General features: G+C 38.4%; 1 protein-coding gene across 3 annotated transcripts in view; it reads right to left on the bottom strand.

Moving 5' to 3' along the window:
* The window catches only part of LOC123772525 (uncharacterized), a 91,282-nt gene that overhangs the window by 61,505 nt on the left and 9,091 nt on the right, over nucleotides 1–20,686 (bottom strand). For all 3 annotated transcript variants that reach the window (XM_069325802.1, XM_069325801.1, XM_069325800.1), the window contains exons 3-6: nucleotides 16,754–16,960; nucleotides 16,207–16,319; nucleotides 13,508–13,661; nucleotides 6,620–6,681 (exon numbers count right to left, since the gene is read on the bottom strand). In XM_069325802.1, coding sequence (XP_069181903.1) covers nucleotides 6,620–6,681; nucleotides 13,508–13,661; nucleotides 16,207–16,319; nucleotides 16,754–16,960 — 536 coding nt within the window. The remainder of the gene's footprint in view (nucleotides 1–6,619; nucleotides 6,682–13,507; nucleotides 13,662–16,206; nucleotides 16,320–16,753; nucleotides 16,961–20,686) is intronic.

Raw genomic sequence — 20,686 nt, 5'->3', positions numbered from 1 at the left:
GACCCTCACTCTGTTAATGCAGGCCACACGCATGCGCACTCTTACTGCTGCCTTGGCGGCACTTTTAAAATGTGTCTATCGCCATTTTAGAGGATGTTGATCCGCACAATTTCTTCAAAAGGTCAGATATAACACAAACAAGGAGCAATGGTTTCAAGCTCAACAAGCCACAATGTAGGACCGAGAACAGAAGATGCTTTTTCACCCACAGACTTAATAACCCAAGGAACCGCCTACCCGCCGAAGCCGTAAATATCAAAACAGTCTATTAAAATGCGTGTTGCATTGACAGTTTATTAAGGTGCTATAATATCGACAATGTATTAAGGTGCTATACTTGCCAGCAGTCTGTTGAGGTGTGACTAGTATCCACAGTCTATTGAGGCTGTAACAAAAGGATAGAAAGCCTCTATTGAACAGCGAAGAACAGTTCTGAAGAACACTCAGGGATGTGTAGGTGCTCATGAGCAGGACGTGTGGTTTAGAATTGTCTTGTCTAGTGAGGCCATGGCCCACGGAGAGGTGAGGTATAATGTCTATGGCAAGATGGTAGGATGTGAAGGTGTAATGGTCTTGTGTGTGACTCGTCCACACAAGCGATGGGGGAGGAGGTAGCGGGTGACATTAGCAAGCAACAGTGAGGCGGGGTGCCCAGGCGACAGCACGTTATTGTTTAAGATTTAGCTACTCAGAAATAAATGTCCATGTAGCGACGTCCCATGTCCCGTAAGGCGACAGCCATTAGTCAACCATTATATACTTGTGTGTCTAGCCCGGCCAACTCACGGAAGTGGAAGAAGGGTCAGTTCAGACACCCACCTTCTCTATTGGTTCTGAGAGTAAAGGGGAAGCGCCCTAGGGCACCCTCAGAAAAAGTCACAATAGGCAAAGGAAGTTCAGTGTATATTTGACTACAGGGCTAGGGTGTGTTTGCCATCAGAGTACAGTAAGGGGGAATTGCAGCAGATCATCTCTTTGATTTTTGATTGGCTAGTCTAGTGCAATGGCTAGCTTATTGTGCACCCCATACTCATCCTGTGAGCGGTAGCGCAAAAAGCATTATAGATGGCACAAAAGATCTCTATGAGACCTCATCTTAGATTATTACATAAACAATTTCATCTATCCTTCACACCTTATAGTTACAATGTCAGATAGTTACAGAGAAAGTGCTATTTCAAGAGCTATATATTTACAGTAAGTCATTATACATTAATGGTAGATTTATCGATAATACATAATAGTTTGACCAATGGGGATATTACAGTCATAGGGGAGCTTCTGTTTATTATTAGTCTTCACAATACACTATTTGTTTCTTAATCTCATATGTCGTTTATCTACTGGAAGCGAAATATGGATACAGCGCAAGGATTTTAGGTATTTTATCCTTGATAATAAGATAGGTTGCCATATCATACAGCATGAGCTTAAATTTATCTCTAAATGGCTCAATTTTTACTACAATCCAAGATATAGTGTTCGAGTGTGTGTCTCTGCCTATGTCCACACACTTTACACTTTACTTCATCTAGATCCCTATACAAGCCGAACTGCCAGAGATACTTGTAGCCAAGTCTTATACGAGCTGTGACAACATCTGTTAGTCTACTGACTTTGTTACTTGCCCCATACACATGTTTTACTTCACACATTTCATTGTGATGAACAAATGGACCTGCTAGTTCCAGTTTGCACTGTTCTACTTTCTTCAAATTCATCCAGGAGTTCTCGTCTAATGACACTTTTAAGGGACCTATTTGATAACTCAAGATTCCGTTCAATATTGTCTTTATTTACTGCAGCCTTAGCAAGGGCGTCAACTTTGTCATGTTTCTGCAGGCCAATGTGAGAAGGAATCCACAACATTTTTATATTTACCCTCTTGCTAAGTATTCTTATATATCTACGTCTAGCTTCCAAGACAAGCACGTTATTACTTGATTGCAAACTGTTTATTGCTCGTAGTAAGGAAAGGGAGTCAGAAGTAATTAAGCTGTCTACTTCAGTGTTGTCAATAATTTCGAGTGCTACCAGTATTGCTATCAACTCGACTTGCATTGTGGACGCCCAGTTACTAATTCGGATATTTCTTTGAATTGTGCTCTCTAGTTAAAGATTTCCTAGAGTTCTAGTATAAGGAGTAAGTATCATATCCTGTGTATCCTGTGAAAAATTATTATTTTCGAACTAATAGCCTGTTGTAGGAATTATAGTGATAAGCGTGAACAGGTAATTATTATAATTTAATAATTACAATAATTATTTTCACAGTTGTAAAATGAAGATAATCTACCTACTGTTAGGCGATGAGTCGCAATAACGTGGCTGAAGAATGTTATCTTGAGCATATCATATCTTGAGATGATTTCGGGGCTTTTAGTGTCCCCGCGGCCCGGTCCTCGACCAGGCCTCCACCCCCAGGAAGCAGCCCGTGACAGCTGACTAACACCCAGGTCACGGTCACGATCATTCTCAAGTCGATTGACTTGAGAATGGTCCAGGACGGACCGAAACGTCGTCGTCCCTTCACCTTCTAGGGTGTGGTCTGGTCAACAAATACCTACTGTCATTTTGTCCTTCGAGTTATTATGCCAGAACATGTCCATGCATAACAATTGTCATTAATGATAATAATAATAATTTATTTTCAAGAAGGTACAATGGGTTGGTGTGATTAAATAAGACTGGTATTTTTACATTCATGCAAAGCCACTAACATGCATAGCGTTTCGGGCAGAGCGCTGTTTAGTAATTGACAAGTAATAATAATTAATTAATAATCTCTCTCTTGCTTTCTTGAAATAATAGTTATTAATTTTTTTTTTGTTCCTGAATTAATCATGCTACCAGTATTATATTTGATTAGCCCGAAACGCTGTGCGTAGTAGTGGCTTTATAAGAATGTAAACATCATGCTATGGACTCTCATAAACCTAATGTACCTTCTTGTATATAAATAAATAAATAAATAAATTAGAATACGTGGTTTCAGAAAGCGCGGGTTTTCTGTATTGGGGAAAACAAGTGACTATAGAGACTTGTGCGTGCTAGGGTACTCAAGAGGACAACGTCGACGGTCTATCTTGGTGCATGTAACGTCGACAATATAATGAGTTGTAACTAGTGTTGACAGTCTTTTTGTGGTATACGTAGAGTCGACAGTGTACTGAGTTACAATTAATGTCGACAGTCTATTGAGATGTACGCAGTGTCGGCAATCTATTGAGCTGTGTTTCGACAGTCTTAATACTCGTGAGTAGTGTCGACACAAGCTACTGGTGTTGAAACAGTCTGGCAAGTGAATGAATTATAAAGTTGCCGCCGCCAATAATTGGTGAAGATGACCCACACGAGGGTGGTCCAGGCCCGCCGGGTCGCCCTGGGATCCACGCACTATTTACCTTCATATCAACACAGTTGTCATGAATCATGCCGGGGACACACACCACCACCAGCATGTTGGTACCTGGATATATATACCCCCAATTTATTTTTTTTTGTGTAACTGTAAAACATACTTTTCTAACCAAAAAGATATGTATTTTATATGTAATTTATTATATTTAAGCTTACCTACTTAAATGAAAAAAAAAACTGTTACTGATTATAGAGTATGATTAATTCCCTTGGTTTGTCGGATATATATATATATATATATATATATATATATATATATATATATATATATATATATATATATATATATATATATATATATATATATATATATATACTTGTGTATACTGGCAGCAGGTTTTCTTTTATACGTGCCTCATTGAATGTGACAGCATATTCCGTATTAACTATTTTCTGGTTTACGGCTTCTATCCCTCTACATCCACAAGTTAGAAGACAAAAAAGTCATCACTACTGACACACTTCAGGCTGAACTATTAACAGAAGCGGGAAAAAAACCCAGGCACATACTCATCAACAATCTTAAGCCCACGACTCAAAGAAGCAGCAAGACAACTAAAAAATCTGGAAGACGTAACAATAAGAAAAGTCGACAAGACAGCAGCATATGTGTTGATTCCTACCCAAGAATACATGAACAAAATTAGTGACATCTTTAGTGATGACACCAAATTTCAACGAATCACGAGGAACCCTGTGGAAGACCTTAAACGCAAAGTGAACAAAACTATTACTGCAATCAACGCAAAGAAAGGTAGTGTGCATTTCACTAAACTCCAAGGCGACTATGGCTTAGGATATGCCTATGGCAATGTTAAGAAGCACAAACCAGGTAACTCACTACGCCCAATAATCAGCCAAATACCAACTCCAACCTCTCACCTGGCAAAAAGTCTTAACGAACTCCTAACTCCATACACTCCAAGCAACTATAGTCTACAATCATCAGCAGATTTCCTGGAATTAATCAAAACTACTCAGCCTGATGGAATCATTGCCCTGGACGTCGAATCCCTATTTACCAACGTCCCAGTCGACACAACCATAGAAATGATACTGGACAGAGTATACAGAGACGAGAGCACCCCCAAATTAGACATACCCGAGCCACACTTGAAGAGTCTTCTCGAGGTATGTACAAAGGAAGCTCTTTTCATCAGTCCACAAGTGGACATGTATCTACAAATAGACGGAGTAGCAATGGGCTCCCCCTTAGGAGTGTTATTTGCTAATTTTTATATGGGAACCATCGAAGACAGAGTCTTCAGTAGCAGACAAAAAGCAACTGTATATTGCCGTTATGTAGATGACATATTCGTCATAGTACAAGACTCAGACGAACCAATTGATCTAAAAAGCCATCTAGAGAGAGTCAGTACTCCGATTTACATATGAAAATAGTGAAAATAACAGTCTGCCATTCTTGGATGTACTAATAACAAAAACAGGAACCTCTTTAAGCACCAACGTATACACTAAGCCTACCAACATAGATTATGTCTTAACGGTAGAAGTGAGTGCCCCCAAAGATACAAAGCCAGTGTTCTCAATGCTTATATTCGTCGAGCGTTTACCCACTGCTCTGAATGGAGCAACGGGAGTAGAGAGTTTGAAAGAATAACTCAGGTATTGGTGAACAATGGATATAGCAACACGGAAATAAACGCTGCTATAAGAAGACACCTGGACCGATGGTACAATCCTGAACCCAGAACAGAAACCACAACACCTCCAATAAAATTATATTACAAATCAACTATGCACAGTGAACATAAAGGAGAAAGAATAATGGAAGAAATAATCCGTAAAGGAATAAAAAGTATTACTCCTAACCAAAACATAGACCTGATCATATTCTATAAAACAAAGAAGACTACCGACCTCCTTATCAAAAACAGCCCGAAGCCGACGGAAAACCCTTTACAAGAGTCAAACATTGTATACATATACACCTGCCCCCATGAAGGATGTAACTTTCAATCTAAGTACATAAGTATGACGTCGACCAAGCTGACGAGGCGTTTGACATGTCATCTTCAACCCGGTGCCCCCAGGAATCACATGAGACAAGCCCATGACATCACCCTAACAAGAGAAATGTTGAATAAACACATTTGTATAATAGATAAAAACCCAAGATGTAAGATGATTACAAATTCTTGAAGCAATCCACTGGACTGCTTCATCTTAACTTCAATGCAAGTTAAGGACACTGGCCTGTAATTCAGTGCCTCTTGTCTGTCACCCTTTTTGTATATTGGTACTACATTAGCAGTCTTCCATATTTCTGGTAGGTCTCCCGTTTCCAGTGACCTACTATACACTATGGAGAGTGGCAAGCAAAGTGCTCCTGCACACCCTTTCATTAACCAGGCACCTTGTGAGAAGGTACAAAGCATCGTGAGCATCCAAAGCCCTTATTCTTCCCTCCATCCTCCTCAGGTCGTTCAACTTTTCTTCGAGAACTACCTCAATGGCGCTCGAGCCCAGAGGTGCCCCTAGCAGCACACTGTTAGTGGGAGCGATCACTGGGGCTCCTGGCAATAAGATTCGTACTGCATCTATGATTGGTTGGCTGGATGATATAATTTCACACTTTGATGGGTTTAGTGTAAGACCTAGTTCCTCTCCCTTCGATTTCAGTAGCTGAAAATCTCCTAGCAGGGATTCCTGTGTCCCTGCCAGGGTGCCATCGTCCAGGAACCAGATGTTGAATTCGCTGGACAACCTGTTTGTGATCTCCTTAGCTGCCATGCAGAAAAAGAAAGGGGCAAGTGGGTCTCCCTGCTGGACACCTTCTGCGGAAACAACTTCATGTTCCCCAAACAACAGTGTCGATTCCCTACTGTACCCTGCTGAAACGAAGGGAAGTAGACAAAGAAAGCTATGCCTTATTTTCTATAATATATATATATATATATATATATATATATATATATATATATATATATATATATATATATATATATATATATATATATATAATATATATATATATATATATATATATATATATATATATACATAAAAATATATATATATATATATATATATATATATATATATATATATATATATATATATATATATATATATATATATATATTATATACTGTATATATACACACAACACACCCACATATTATGTTTAAAACTTAGAACAACTGTGATGATGTCACTAACTTTTGGTGCAAGTTACCTTCATAACTAGAGGTCGCTGCTTGCTACCGTCCCAGTTGAGTGCTGTGAGGGCCCAGAGACCTGTGGAGTGAACCCAGTCATTAACTTCACACATCCACTAAACTTAAGACTGTCAGCTTGTTAAGAGTAGTTTAATTCAAAATTTAAAATTTAAATTTTAGTCTAATTCAAAAGCATTTTAAATTAATTATATTTCCCTCCTATTCTATATTCATCAATAATTGAACAAAATCACTATCGCAGGCCCTAAACATCTTTTGGAGACGGAGCCTCGATACTGGTGTCATCCCTGGCATAGTGGAGATTGTACCACTTCACAAAGTAGTAGTAAAGCTGGTGCAAAAAATTATAGACCAGTCGGTCTAACATCACACATCATAAAAACTCTAAGATTGTGCTGAGAAGTAAGATCACAAAACACATGTAATCACAGTGTCTACATAACCCAGGGGCAACATGGGCTCAGAACAGGGCGCTCCAGCCTCTCACAATTGCTAGACACTATGACATGGCCTTAGATGCCAAGGAAGACAAAAAAAAAACGCTAATTTAATATAAACAGATTTCACAAAAGCTTTCAACAAATGTGACCATGGTGTTATTGAGAAAACAATGCCCTCAAAAAGGAATTATTGGCAAAGTAGGGAGATGGATCTTTAACTTCCAAACAAACAGAACCCAGAGTGTAATAGTCGAGAAAGTAAAATCTGAATCATCCATTGTGAAAAGCTCAGTCCCATAAGGTACAATGCGTGCTCCGGTACTTTTCCTCATCTTCATATTAGACACGCAAAGATACAACTATATTTCTGTATCATCCTTTGCAGATGGCACAAGAATTTTCATGAGAGTAGACAGTATAGAGGACACAACAAACCTCCAATTTGATGTTAATCAAGTCTTGGAAGAAAAAGTAGTGTAAACGATTTGGGAGTAATTATGTCGCAAGACCTTACTTTTAAAGAACACAACAAAGTTGCTGTCACAACTGCAAGAAAAATGACACGTTAGATAATAAGGCTCTTCCAAACAAGAGATACCACGCAAATGATACTTTTTAAGACATTAGTGCTCTTTAGAGTGGAATATTGTTGCACTAACAACTCCATTCAAAGCTGGAGATATTGTTGACGTGGTGAGCATGCAAAGATCTTTTACCACTAGAATCCACTCAATAAAACATCTAAATTATTGGGACAGCCTAACAATTTTAAATGTGTTTTCCCTAAAGAGCAGGCGGGAGGGATACATAATAATTTATACTTGGAAAATATTAGGACTGGTTCCAAATTTGTACTCAGAAATAACACCACATGAGACCAGAATGCATGGTAGGATGTGCAGAATAGTCCACTGAAAAGCAGAGGTGCAAAAGGCCCGATGAGAAAGAACTCAATCAACATCAAAGCCCCAAATACAAAATCCAAATTCAAATACAAATATTTATTCAGGTAAAGTACAGTCATACAAGGTAAGATACAAAAGTTGATGGATTTATAGCTAGAGCTAGTACATACAATGCCTAAAGTCACTATTACACAAAGCGTTTCAGGCAGGAAAAACACATAAGACTAAAACTTAATACTAATTGAGATTAAAGTATAAATTTTGTTGAGAAAAAATAAGAAAAAAATGGAAAAAGGGGGAAGGGGAAACACGGCAGAAAAAAAACAAAAATACAATTTGGTCAACAAACAGCATTGTTAAAATAGTAGACATGGGTTGACATTTTGGGGGTGAGGTAGGTTACATTGAGTTAATTAGGTAGTACTTAGTTTTTATCTTAAACTGGTTGGGAGAGGTACAGTCTTTAACATAATTGGGAAGGTCATTCCACATTCTGGGTCCCTTGATTTGTAAGGCATTTCTAGGTTGACTAAGTCGTACTCTTGGAATATCAAATAGGTATTTCTTTCTGGTGTGGTGCTCATGGGATCTGTTACAACCTTCTAGGAAGCTTTTAAGGTCAGGATTGACATTACAGTTCAGCGTTTTATATATATAAAATACACATGAGAGGATGTGCAGGGACTTAATATCTAACATATTCAGAGATTTGAGTAAGGGTACCGAGTGATGTCTGGGGGCCAGAGTTAGATATTGTCCTAATAGCAGCTTTTCAAGATTCAAGATTTCCAAGACTTTTCAACACTTCCCCTCCAGATAAGGGGTATAACTGGCCGACCTCTCGCAGTTTTCAAAAGTAAACTCGACAAGTACCTTCAAAGAATACCTGATGAACTAGGCTGTGAGCAGCTACATCTAACAACCTAGATGATCACACTAGCAACCAGGAGGCCTGATCAGAGACCGGGCCGAGGCGACGTTGATCTACGAAATCAACAGACAGTCAACAGGTAGGTAGTCTCCTCAGTTTTTTTTATCAGAGCATAAATGTTTGACAACGTGTGTCTATTAGTATAATGACAGTGAACACTTCCTTGCTCCGCTCGATGGATGATCTATAAATCACAAATATTGCAAAATATGCAAGTAGGTTGTCTCAAAGGCACCTTGAAATTCCAGGAGTGCCGAGGCATTCCACTGTGGGTGAAGTCTTATTAAAATTTTAGTATAAGAGTCGATATTTCTGTTCTGATGTAGTCAAAGTTGATAGTGTTGTTGATAGGAGCTCGGAGCTCCTTAACTCTACAAATGAGGTAGTAGAGGTACTGGGAGTAAAAATAGAGAAAATAAATCTATATTATTCTAATATACAAACCGCCAGATGCAACGGCTGAGAAATTCACAGAACAAATAAACAAAAAAGAGAATAATCTTTAGAATTTGGCAAGCCCAATACCTGATATGATCTTCCTAGGTGACTTCAGCCTGCCTAGTATAAGATGAAGAATAGCAAACAATAATATTATACCAAGAAATCTATCTGGATATAACCAACCACAGATTAGAGAACTACTTAGATTCTGTGACAAATTTTCACTTAACCAGCAAATATCAGAGCCAACCAGGAACGAAAATGTTCTTGATCTGATCTTTACAAACAATGAAGACGTAATCAGGGACATTACGATCTCAGATACCACATACTCAGATCACAAGCTCATTGAAGAGCAGACTACCACCAATACTCGGAATAGACCTAAAACAATTTTTTTTTTTTGCAGGGATATTCCTGCGTGGGCCCTAAGCCTTTGACTGGCCCACTAAGTGTTGCTTGTTTCTGTTTTACTTGGGCAGAGTATGAGTATTTATGACTCGTATGGTCGCTTCAGTAAGATTTTGCCATATGTGTTTAACAACTTCTTCAGCTCTGTTGAATCTAACTTGAAATCTTAATGAGTTTGTAACTATGCACTGTGTTAGATAATGTTCCAGTGATCTGTCGAGCATCCTAAAACAATGATCAAGCAAGAGGGGTTATTCACTTGTCACGTGAATCCCCTGCATAGCAGTGGAACTGCCTTTTCCCTTCACCTTCAATGGCTCTGCACTGGAAGTATATATCTACACCAGCCCAGAAGAGTCATCAGTCCTGCCACCTCTCCATACCCCCCAGGGCCTGGCACGGCCTCGTATGACTCAAGAGGCAAGCCTGGTGCCACTGCTAACCGGTAGTTTGCCCCCACAAACAAGCAGTTAGCCGCCTTCAGCTGACAGTGGTGCAGCTCAACACAAAGGTACCGCCAGCCACAAACGAGCAGTTTGCTAGTTGACCAGATGTCCACCTTACGTTGACACTGGGTAAGTCATCAACGCCGGACTATATAAAAGCGCTGCCCTCCTGGAGAGCCAGTCTCTCCCTTAGTGCTCTAGGATCACCGTCGTGTCTCTCACCCGTCGTCCGCCTTCAGCCAACGTCGTGTGACTGATGCCATGGTGGTATGGTAGCTGTCTTCAGTACACCAGTATATCTTTATGCTTTTATTCATTGCTTATAGTTTATTTTTGCATTTAAGGTCATACTAACTTGTTCACCTTTGCATTACATGATAGCCAAGTATTGTCATGTGTCATTTTTGTTCATTACTATTTCAGTAAATTTTTTAAATTATTTATTTGATGATTTTCATTTGTTTCCACCTGCGACTTACACACTGCAAGGCCAATAGCAGCATTTTTTGTTATTTGTGTGAGGGAGAGCCATACCATCTTGGTTCAGTATAGCTGCGATACCACAACCCGTCACACTGGATACTCATTTTTTTTTTGTCGAAAAGAACACAAAGAGTTACAGTCAACTATATCAAATTGAGTCCATGCGAAGTTAAAAGCTTTGAACCTCAGGGTACAGTCCTTACACCACTGCTTTTCCCTATTCTCACATCAGATATAGATAAAAATACACGTCACAGCTTCGTATCATCCTTTGAAGATGACACAAAAATCAGCATGAAAAATTACCTAAAGTTTTCGGTGGGCAGCTGAAAATAACATAATATTTAACCGTTATAAATTCCAGGTAATTAGGTACGGCAAAAATGAGGATCTTAAACATAATACAGGGTACAAAACACAATCGAATCTGCCCATAGTAGGAAAGCAGCATGTCAAGGATTTGGGAATAATGATGTCTGACAACCTAACGTTTAGGGAGCATAACCAAGCAAGTATTGCGCCAGCCAGAAAAATGATAGGATGTATTACGAGAACCTTCAAGTCCAGAGATCCCATCACAATGGTTGTACTCTTCAAATCACTTATGCTGTCTCGTCTCGAGTACTGCTCAGTACTCACTTCCCCCTTCAGAGCAGGAGAAATTGCTGAAATAGAGGGAATACAGACAACATATACGGCACACATAGACGCGACAAAGCACTTAAATTATTGGGATCGTCTCAAAACTCCGAATGAACTCATTAGAAAGGAGACGAAAGAGATACCAAATAATATACACGCGGAAAATACTGGAGGGACAAGTACAAAATCTACACAGTAAAATAACAACATACTGGAGTGAACGACATGGAAGAAAATACAGAATAGAACCAGTGAAGAGCAGGGGTGTCATAGGCACAATCAGAGAACACTGTATAACATCAGAGGTCCGCAGTAGTTCAACATCCTCCCTTCGCAACCCGTTCTCGCACTTTCGTACAGTCAATATTGACTTATTAAATAAGTGCATATGTGATATACTAATTTATTGTGAATATTTTAGTTTACCTTGAAAAGCTTCATAGAAAACACCGACCTTACCTAACCTTCTTAGTATGTTAAGATAAGCATCTTATTGCTTCTTAATTACAATTATTACTTAACCTATTATAGGTATAGGTTAAGTAATAATTGTAATTACGAAGCAATAAGATGCTTATCTTAACATACTAAGAAGGTTAGGTAAGGTCGGTGTTTTTTAAGAAGCTTTTCAAGGTAAACTAAAATATTCACAATAAATTAGTATGTCACATATGCACTTATTTAATAAGTCAATATTAAGTGTACGAAAGTGCAAGAACGGGTTGCAACCCAGCGAGCATAAGAAATATTGCCGGAACAACTGTGGCATCTTCAAGAAAAAACTAGATAGGTTTCTTCACGGATTTTGTTGATTGTTGCCGCCGAAGGCAGCTAGTCTATTGTGCACCCCATACTCATCCTGTGAGCGGTAGCGCAAAAGCATTACAGAGGGCACAGAAGGTCTTTATCAGACCTCATCTTAGATTATTACATAAACAATTTCTTCAATCCTTCACACCTTATAGATACAATGTCAGCTAGTTACAGAGAAAGTGCTATTACAAGAGCTACATATTTACAGTAAGTCATCATACATTAATGATAGGTCTTATCGCTAATACATAATAGTTTGACCAATAGGGATATTACAGAGTCATAGGGGAGCTTCTGTTAATTATTAGTCTTCACAATACACTACTTGTTTCTGAATCTCATATGTCGTTGATCTACTGGAAGCGAAATATGGATACAGTGCAAGGATTTCAGGTAATTTATCCATGGTAATAAGATAGGTTGCCATATCATACAGAGTGAGCTTAGATTTATCTCTAAATGGCTCAATTTTACTACAATCCAAGATATAGTGTTCGAGTGTGTGTCCCTGCCTATGTCCACACACTTTACACTTTACTTCATCTAGATCCCTATACAAGCCGAACTGCCAGAGATACTTGTAGCCAAGTCTTATACGAGCTGTGACAACATCTGTTAGTCTACTGACTTTGTTACTTGCCCCATACACATGTTTTACTTCACACATTTCATTGTGATGAACAAATGGACCTGCTAGTTCCAGTTTGCACTGTTCTACTTTCTTCAAATTCATCCAGGAGTTCTCGTCTAATGACACTTTTAAGGGACCTATTTGATAACTCAAGATTCCGTTCAATATTGTCTTTATTTACTGCAGCCTTAGCAAGGGCGTCAACTTTGTCATGTTTCTGCAGGCCAATGTGAGAAGGAATCCACAACATTTTTATATTTACCCTCTTGCTAAGTATTCTTATATATCTACGTCTAGCTTCCAAGACAAGCACGTTATTACTTGATTGCAAACTGTTTATTGCTCGTAGTAAGGAAAGGGAGTCAGAAGTAATTAAGCTGTCTACTTCAGTGTTGTCAATAATTTCGAGTGCTACCAGTATTGCTATCAACTCGACTTGCATTGTGGACGCCCAGTTACTAATTCGGATATTTCTTTGAATTGTGCTCTCTAGTTAAAGATTTCCTAGAGTTCTAGTATAAGGAGTAAGTATCATATCCTGTGAATCCTGTGAAAAATTATTATTTTCGAACTAATAGCCTGTTGTAGGAATTATAGTGATAAGCGTGAACAGGTAATTATTATAATTTAATAATTACAATAATTATTTTCAATAATATTTATATATTATAAATATATATTAATATAGTAAATAATAATAATAATAATTATATGGGCGTGAGTGAGTGAAGGAACACCTACCGATGAAGTAAGAGGTGCTCTGGGGAACCCCGCCGCCTTGGATATATCCGCTCTGGGTCATGTGAAGGGTCACGTTATCCGCCGTGGAGTGGTTCAGTACCAGCGTCCACCCTCCTTCCTTGTCCCGGACTGTGCTGCCCAGGTCACATATCACCTGATGGAGACGACAGCGAGACGCCCTTAATCTACTTTGTGTAGTTTAAACATTTATTTGGTCACGAGGTGTTCCTCTGGTTTCTATTAGGCACAAACTCGGAGGATAATGTACAAATGATCATTGGTAATTTACAGACAAGTCCTCGTCCATGACTAACTTCATATTAACATGAAACTAACATTTACAATAAAAAAAGTTATTTGTGTGAGCTTATTGTTTTATTAGCTATATAATGAAAAAATACAAACGTTGATTTCTTTTTAAATATTGATGATATTTATAAATTATGAAACAAAACTTTACGATTTCATGTAATACAAAAAATATTATATATGAAAAAATTAAGTATATCACGTATTTTCTTTAATCCCACTTTGATAATATTTTGAGTGTTCATAATACAAAACTAAACTTTTATGTACAAGATTAGCTGTTCAATCGTCAACAAACTGAAGCCCCAATCCATCCTCAACTCAAGTCCATTACATCCAGCGGTCAACCCCACAGACGCATTCATAAATTTTAACATGCTGTTCATTCAAAACGGGAATGTTCTCAAATATAAATTAATATTATAATATATTAGCATATTGTGCATATATAGGCATAGATTAGGTTAGGTGTTTAGGTTCTGTTGGCGATTATTTGTATTTGTAGTACGTGGGAGAAGCATTTACAGCGTTGTGGTTCGAACAAAATGCGTCAGTGAAGCACTTGTTCCGGAAGTATTCGAACGTCAACAGTTGTAAGTCGTGTGTAAACCGTTTTTCAGTCATAAACCAGCCCGTCCTCCAAACAAAGATCCAAAAGTGATTCCATCCACCCACCAAACCCCCTGTTTATGAATGAAAAGCGGTTTACACACGACTCACAACTGCTGACGTTCGAACATATCCGGAACAAGTGCTTCACTGACGAATTTTGTTCGAATCACAACGCTGTAAATGCTTCACCCACGTACTACAAATACAAATAATCGCCAACAGAACCTAAACACCTAACCTAACCTAACCTATGCCTATATATGCACAATATGCTAATATATTATAATATTAATTTATACTTGCGAAAATTCCCGTTTTGAATGAACAGCATATTAAAATTTATGAATACGTCTGTGGGGTTGACCGCTGAATGTAATGGACTTGAGTCGAGGACGGGTCGCATAAACAGGGAGTTTGGTGGGTGCATGGAATCACTTTTGGGTCTTTGTTTGGAGGACGGGCTGGACAACCCGTCCTCGACTCAAGTCCATTACATTCAGCGGTCAACCCCACAGACGCATTCATAAATTTTAATATGCTGTTCATTCAAAACGGGAATTTTCGCAAGTATAAATTAAAATTATAATATATTAGCATATTGTATATATATAGGCATAGGATAGGTTAGGTTAGGTGTTTAGGTTCTGTTGGCGATTATTTGTATTTGTAGTACGTGGGTGAAGCATTTATAGCGTTGTGATTCGAACAAAATTCGTCAGTGAAGCACTTGTTCCGGATATGTTCGAACGTCAGCAGTTGTGAGTCGTGTGTAAACCGCTTTTCATTCATAAACAGGGGGTTTGGCGGGTGCATGGAATCACTTTTGGATCTTTGTTTGGAGGACGGGCTGGGCTGGAAGCCTCAGCCCGCCTTCCAAACAAAGTCCCAAAGTTTGTGGGGGTCGACCGCTGGATGTAATGGTCTTTAGACGAGGACGGGTTGGGAAGCCCACGCGTGTTAGGTTCGACCTCAAACGCATGGGGTCACCGGTTCGAGTCTCCTAGAGCCCAGGTGATTGAGAAGGCAACAATAACAGCGATCATCATTCCTGCCTCTACTCTTCACAGACTCCGTCTTGTCGAATCGACTTTTTATTTATTTATATTTTTATTTATATATTAAAGAAGCTCTGATACACAACCTACCCAACATGAACCTTAGTCCTGGCTTTGTTGCTGATGACTTCCATTTCACAGTACATGAACGTTCTAACCTTCTTAACAAACATGACCTGACTTAAGCCTACCCTTTTTATTCCCTTCCCCTTATTCTTATCTCTTCCCATTCTTACACTCACCCACTTCGTACAATTGTGACTTTTCACCTAACCTTTTAGAAATTACCTTCTAACAAAAAAATTAAACAAGCGTGAAAATCCATGAACAAATGTGTTCAACATATACTGTATAGACAATGACGACGCTTTTATATATAGTAAGTTGAGAACTTTGAGTTTTAATACGTTTTAAGTAATTTCCAGCCAAAAATTATAATTTATTTTCCTAGCTTAACACACTATGATGCAAGTGATCGATGCAGTTTCCATTATGATGAGGTACAGTACTTTCATGTTATAAATTTTTGTTAGAACTAAGTAAAAGGAACTTTTAGATACTGATCATATAATTTTATGTGAATGTTCGTTACTACATTAGTTGCAGATATAATGACTTGTCAAATACTATTATTTGAAACTTGCAGCACTGTAAGTATTGCAGTGAGGTCTCACGGGTGTCGGCATTTAAGTTGATAACGTTTCAAAGTTTTTGTGAACTTACCGGGATAGAATTGTTGTCCCTATAAGCAGAGGGAGCCACCATGTACTGCGTACCATTGTTGTTGGTGTAGTTGAGGGCAGCAAGGACACAACAGTCCCGCTGTGGACAATATTCTGCGGCACACATATACAAAATACATGTTTTTATTTTATAATTATTTTTATTAAGATTACAATAATTATTTACAAAAAAAAAGAATAATGATCCAGGACGAACAGAAAGGTAGTCACAATTCCTTTACTTTAAAATTTGTGGCATGGGTATCTAATGATAACAATTACTACTTGTATCATTTTGGAGCGAGTATAATGTTTACTCGCTATACTCACTCCAATTGCAACCATTATCATTAGCTTTGTCAGTAGCAGAATATTAATCACATTGACTTTCAGGTTTGATGCGTCTGTAATAAACTTTTTCGTTCTGCAGAATAACATTTTCTGTTAGATTATTTCTCTGTTATAAGAACGAATCAAATTAAATTACACCCAAGTCTTAAGAAAATTGCTTCTTAGCCTGCACTTCCCGAGAGCAGCTAATGCTTTACCTTCAATACAGACGTCGAAAATGGTCGTCCACTGGCCTCCCACACACTGCGTCAATCTGCCAGGGTAGCCAGATATCATCTGCAGGCCATCGTTACACTCGTAGTACACACCATAAACGGTGGTGGAGTTCCAGGTGAAGTTCTGGACGACTTTAGCGCCGGCAAGATAAGGAGCGGGGGCGGAGCAAGATTGGACATCGATTGTGTCTGAAAAAGTGAGGGAGTGTTCAAGGATGCGAGTCTGAAAATGCGTGTAGTAAAAATGTTTATTTATTTATTTATTTATGCATATACAAGAATGTACATAAGGAATGTGAGGATACAAATATGGTAATTACAGTCTTGTAAAGCCACTAGCACGCGCAGCGTTTCGGGCAGGTCCTTAATCTAAGAAAATTTTAAGGAGGTAAATACTTGTAAAATTTATAGACAAAAAAATGATAACAGATTACATGAAATGAAAAAAAAGAAGATGAGAGAAAATTGTAGGTACAGTATATTAAAGCACATAGGTAGCTAAGATTGATTGCAATGACAGCTTGAATGGTAGTTGACAAAAAATAGGTAGGCACAATACAGCAGAAACAATATAAGATTGATTGAAATGACGGCTTGAATGGTAGTTGACAAAAATTGGTAGTCACAATACAGCATATGGCTAGCACATAAAAGAAGACAGCAATGAACACAATGATAAGGTTGTTTGATATTACATAAAAATTAGGAGAATGGGTAACACTAGGTACAGAGCAAATTTAAAGCTCAGTGTAGGAAACTAAGAAGATGAAGTTAGGTACTTTTTGGTTTTGCTTTTAAATAAGGCAAAAGTTTTACAGTTTTTCAATTCACTAGGGAGTGAGTTCCATAGACTAGGTCCCTTAATTTGCATAGAGTGTTTACACAGATTAAGTTTGACCCTGAGGATATCAAAGAGATATTTATTTCTGGTGTGGTGATAATGGGTCCTATTACATCTGTCCAGGGAGAATTTCAGAGCATGGTTTGCATTTAAGAACAGGGTTTTGTAAATGTAGTTGACACAAGAGAATGTGTGGAGGGAGTTAATATTTAGCAAGTTTAGGGATTTAAACAAGGGAGCTGAGTGTTGTCTGAAAGCAGAGTTAGTTATTATTCTGATAGCAGATTTTTGCTGTGTGATGATTGGCTTAAGGTGGTTTGCAGTGGTAGACCCCCATGCACAGATACCATAATTAAGATAGGGGTAGATTAGTGCATAATATAGTGAGAGGAGAGCAGAGTTAGGAACATAATATCTGATTTTGGAGAGTATACCAACTGTCTTAGAGACTTTCTTAGTTATGTGTTGAATGTGGGTGCTGAAGCTGAGTCTCTTGTCTAGGAACAGGCCAAGAAACTTGCCATCATTTTTATTACTGGTGTTAATGTTGTCTATCTGTAGCTGAATTGCATTTGATGATTTGCTTCCAAATAAGATGTAGTAAGTCTTTTCGATGTTTAATGTTAGTTTGTTCGTTGACATCCATAAGTGGACTTTTTTTAATTCATTATTCACAACATTATTTAGTGTATGTGGGTTGAGGTTTGAATAGATAAGGGTAGTATCGTCAGCAAACAATATAGGTTTGAGAATATTAGAGACATTAGGCAGATCGTTTATATATATAAGAAATAGAAGAGGTCCTAAGATGCTGCCCTGTGGCACTCCAACGGTAATTGGTAGAGTGGAAGAAGTTGTATCATTGATGGTTACATATTGGTGTCTGTCACTAAGATAGGATCGGATGTAGTCAAGGGCAAGGCCTCGGATTCCATAATGCTGGAGTTTAAGTAAGAGGTAGTTGTGATTAACAGTATCAAAGGCTTTTCTTAGGTCAATGAAGAGTCCAATCGGAAACTCATTTTTGTCAAGGGCTGAGTAGATAACGTCAAGGAGACTAATGATTGCATCGTTGATGCTCTTTTGGGACCGGAAGCCAAACTGGCAGGGGCTGAGTATGTCGAATTTTACGAGGTAGGAATAGAGCTGTTTGTAAATAATTTTTTCAAATATTTTTGATAGAATGGGTAGATTTGATATTGGTCTATAATTGTTTATGTCCGCCGGATTGCCTCCTTTATGAACTGGCGTTACTCTTGCTTTTTTGAGGATATCAGCGAAGGTGTGACACTCTATAGATTTGTTGAACAGTAGTACTATGGGTGGGGCAAGGGCATGGGAGGCTCTCTTGTACACAATGTACGGAATTTCACTGGTGTTCCCTGCCTTGGTTTTTAGAGAGTGTATGATGGACACAACATCTGCCGGGCTGATTGGTGAAAGGAGAAGAGAGTTTGGATAGCTGCCTGAGAGATATGTGTTAATATGTGTCTGAGTCTGTGGGATTTTACTGGCAAGATTAGCACCAACCGATGAAAAGAAACTATTAAATTCATTTGCCATTTCTAAATCAGTTGACGGTATATCCCCATCCTTGTAGAGTTTTATTTGGTTATGTGAGTGTTGTTTAGTTCCTAGGATACTAGAGATAGTTTTCCAAGTGCTCTTCATGTTGCCTTTTGCTTCATTGAATCTATTCACATAATATGCAAGTTTTGCCTTTCTTATGATACTGGTAAGCATTGATGAGTACCTTTTAGCTACTTCCTTTGAAACTAGGCCAATCCTAACTTTCTTTTCATATTCATGTTTCTTGTTTATTGAGTTGAGAATGCCACTTGTGAGCCATGGATTGTTTAATCTTTTGTCAGTTACTTGCTTGGTAAGAAGGGGACAATGAAGGTTGTAGAGGCTTAGAGTTTTGGAGAGGAAGAGGTTAGCTAATGAATTTATATCATGGGTATTATTGAATTCAGAATCCCAGTTAATATTGTGAAGTGCCTCTGTAAGATTGTCTAAAGCTGATTCACTGTGTAGCCTAAATGAAAGTTTCTTGCTTTTTGGTGGTGTTATGTCCATGTTCGCTGTATCCATGTTTTATGTATCGTAAGGTAGAGCTGCTCTTGTACCGAATGGATACTCGCTTGCCTGTTAATGCCTTTTTTTTTATTATTATTATTTTCTACCACAAACGTGGCCACACATTTACAATGCTAACCAGCATATATACATTTTCTTCTGTCCTCCATAGACAGGGTTAGAGATCAGTTAAACATATAGTTCAGGGATTTATTGAACAATCAACCACAGAAGGCGATTCGGTACTTTTAAAATGCTAAGCTAACCTACATACGTAAATACATAGATACACAGATTTATGTATGCCCTACATAAAGTGTTCGAAGTGTCATTAATGTGCATTTACAAAGGTAAAATGCAATTCTGATCAGCTTCCATATGTACTTTATACACATACATATACATACACACACATATATACGTACATATACATATACACATGCATATATACACACACATGCATTCACATACATTTGTCTCTTTTACTCTGGCAGGGTAAGATAGCTGACAGAGAAACTAGTGTGCAATTAAGCACTTAATCACTGAAGGTGATTAAGTGAAGGTTGATCATGATCACCCCTGGACGGACGTGGGTGGACTTCCCTTGTGCCCCGAAGCCCAGAGGCTTCGTGGGTACTCTAGTGAGTGGACTCCGGCTAAGTTTACCGGACGTCATCTTGGGGTACCACTTCCCCAGTGGCTTTATTCTGGAGATGGTGAGTGGCTTGACCGAACCCGTGAGAGGATAAGCTACGGCTGGAGGGACACATGCGTGCATGTGCTCTTGTCTTCTCCGGGGACTTGACTAGTTCAAGCCAGGCATGCCCTCCCCGTGACTTATTTTGTTTTCATGCACGCATGCTGGTAAAGTTGATCCTCTCCTCGCGAGAGGAATTCATTCATTTAGTGGCATGCCATTTTATTTTGTGTTTGTGTTATATTTTTAATAACATCCTCTTTTTTATATATATCTCCAGGTGCATTTATTTTTCTTT

Source organism: Procambarus clarkii, chromosome 17, assembly GCF_040958095.1.
Source record: "Procambarus clarkii isolate CNS0578487 chromosome 17, FALCON_Pclarkii_2.0, whole genome shotgun sequence".
NCBI classification, from domain to species: Eukaryota; Metazoa; Arthropoda; class Malacostraca; order Decapoda; family Cambaridae; genus Procambarus; species Procambarus clarkii.
This window is presented reverse-complemented; position numbering and strand designations above follow the sequence as displayed.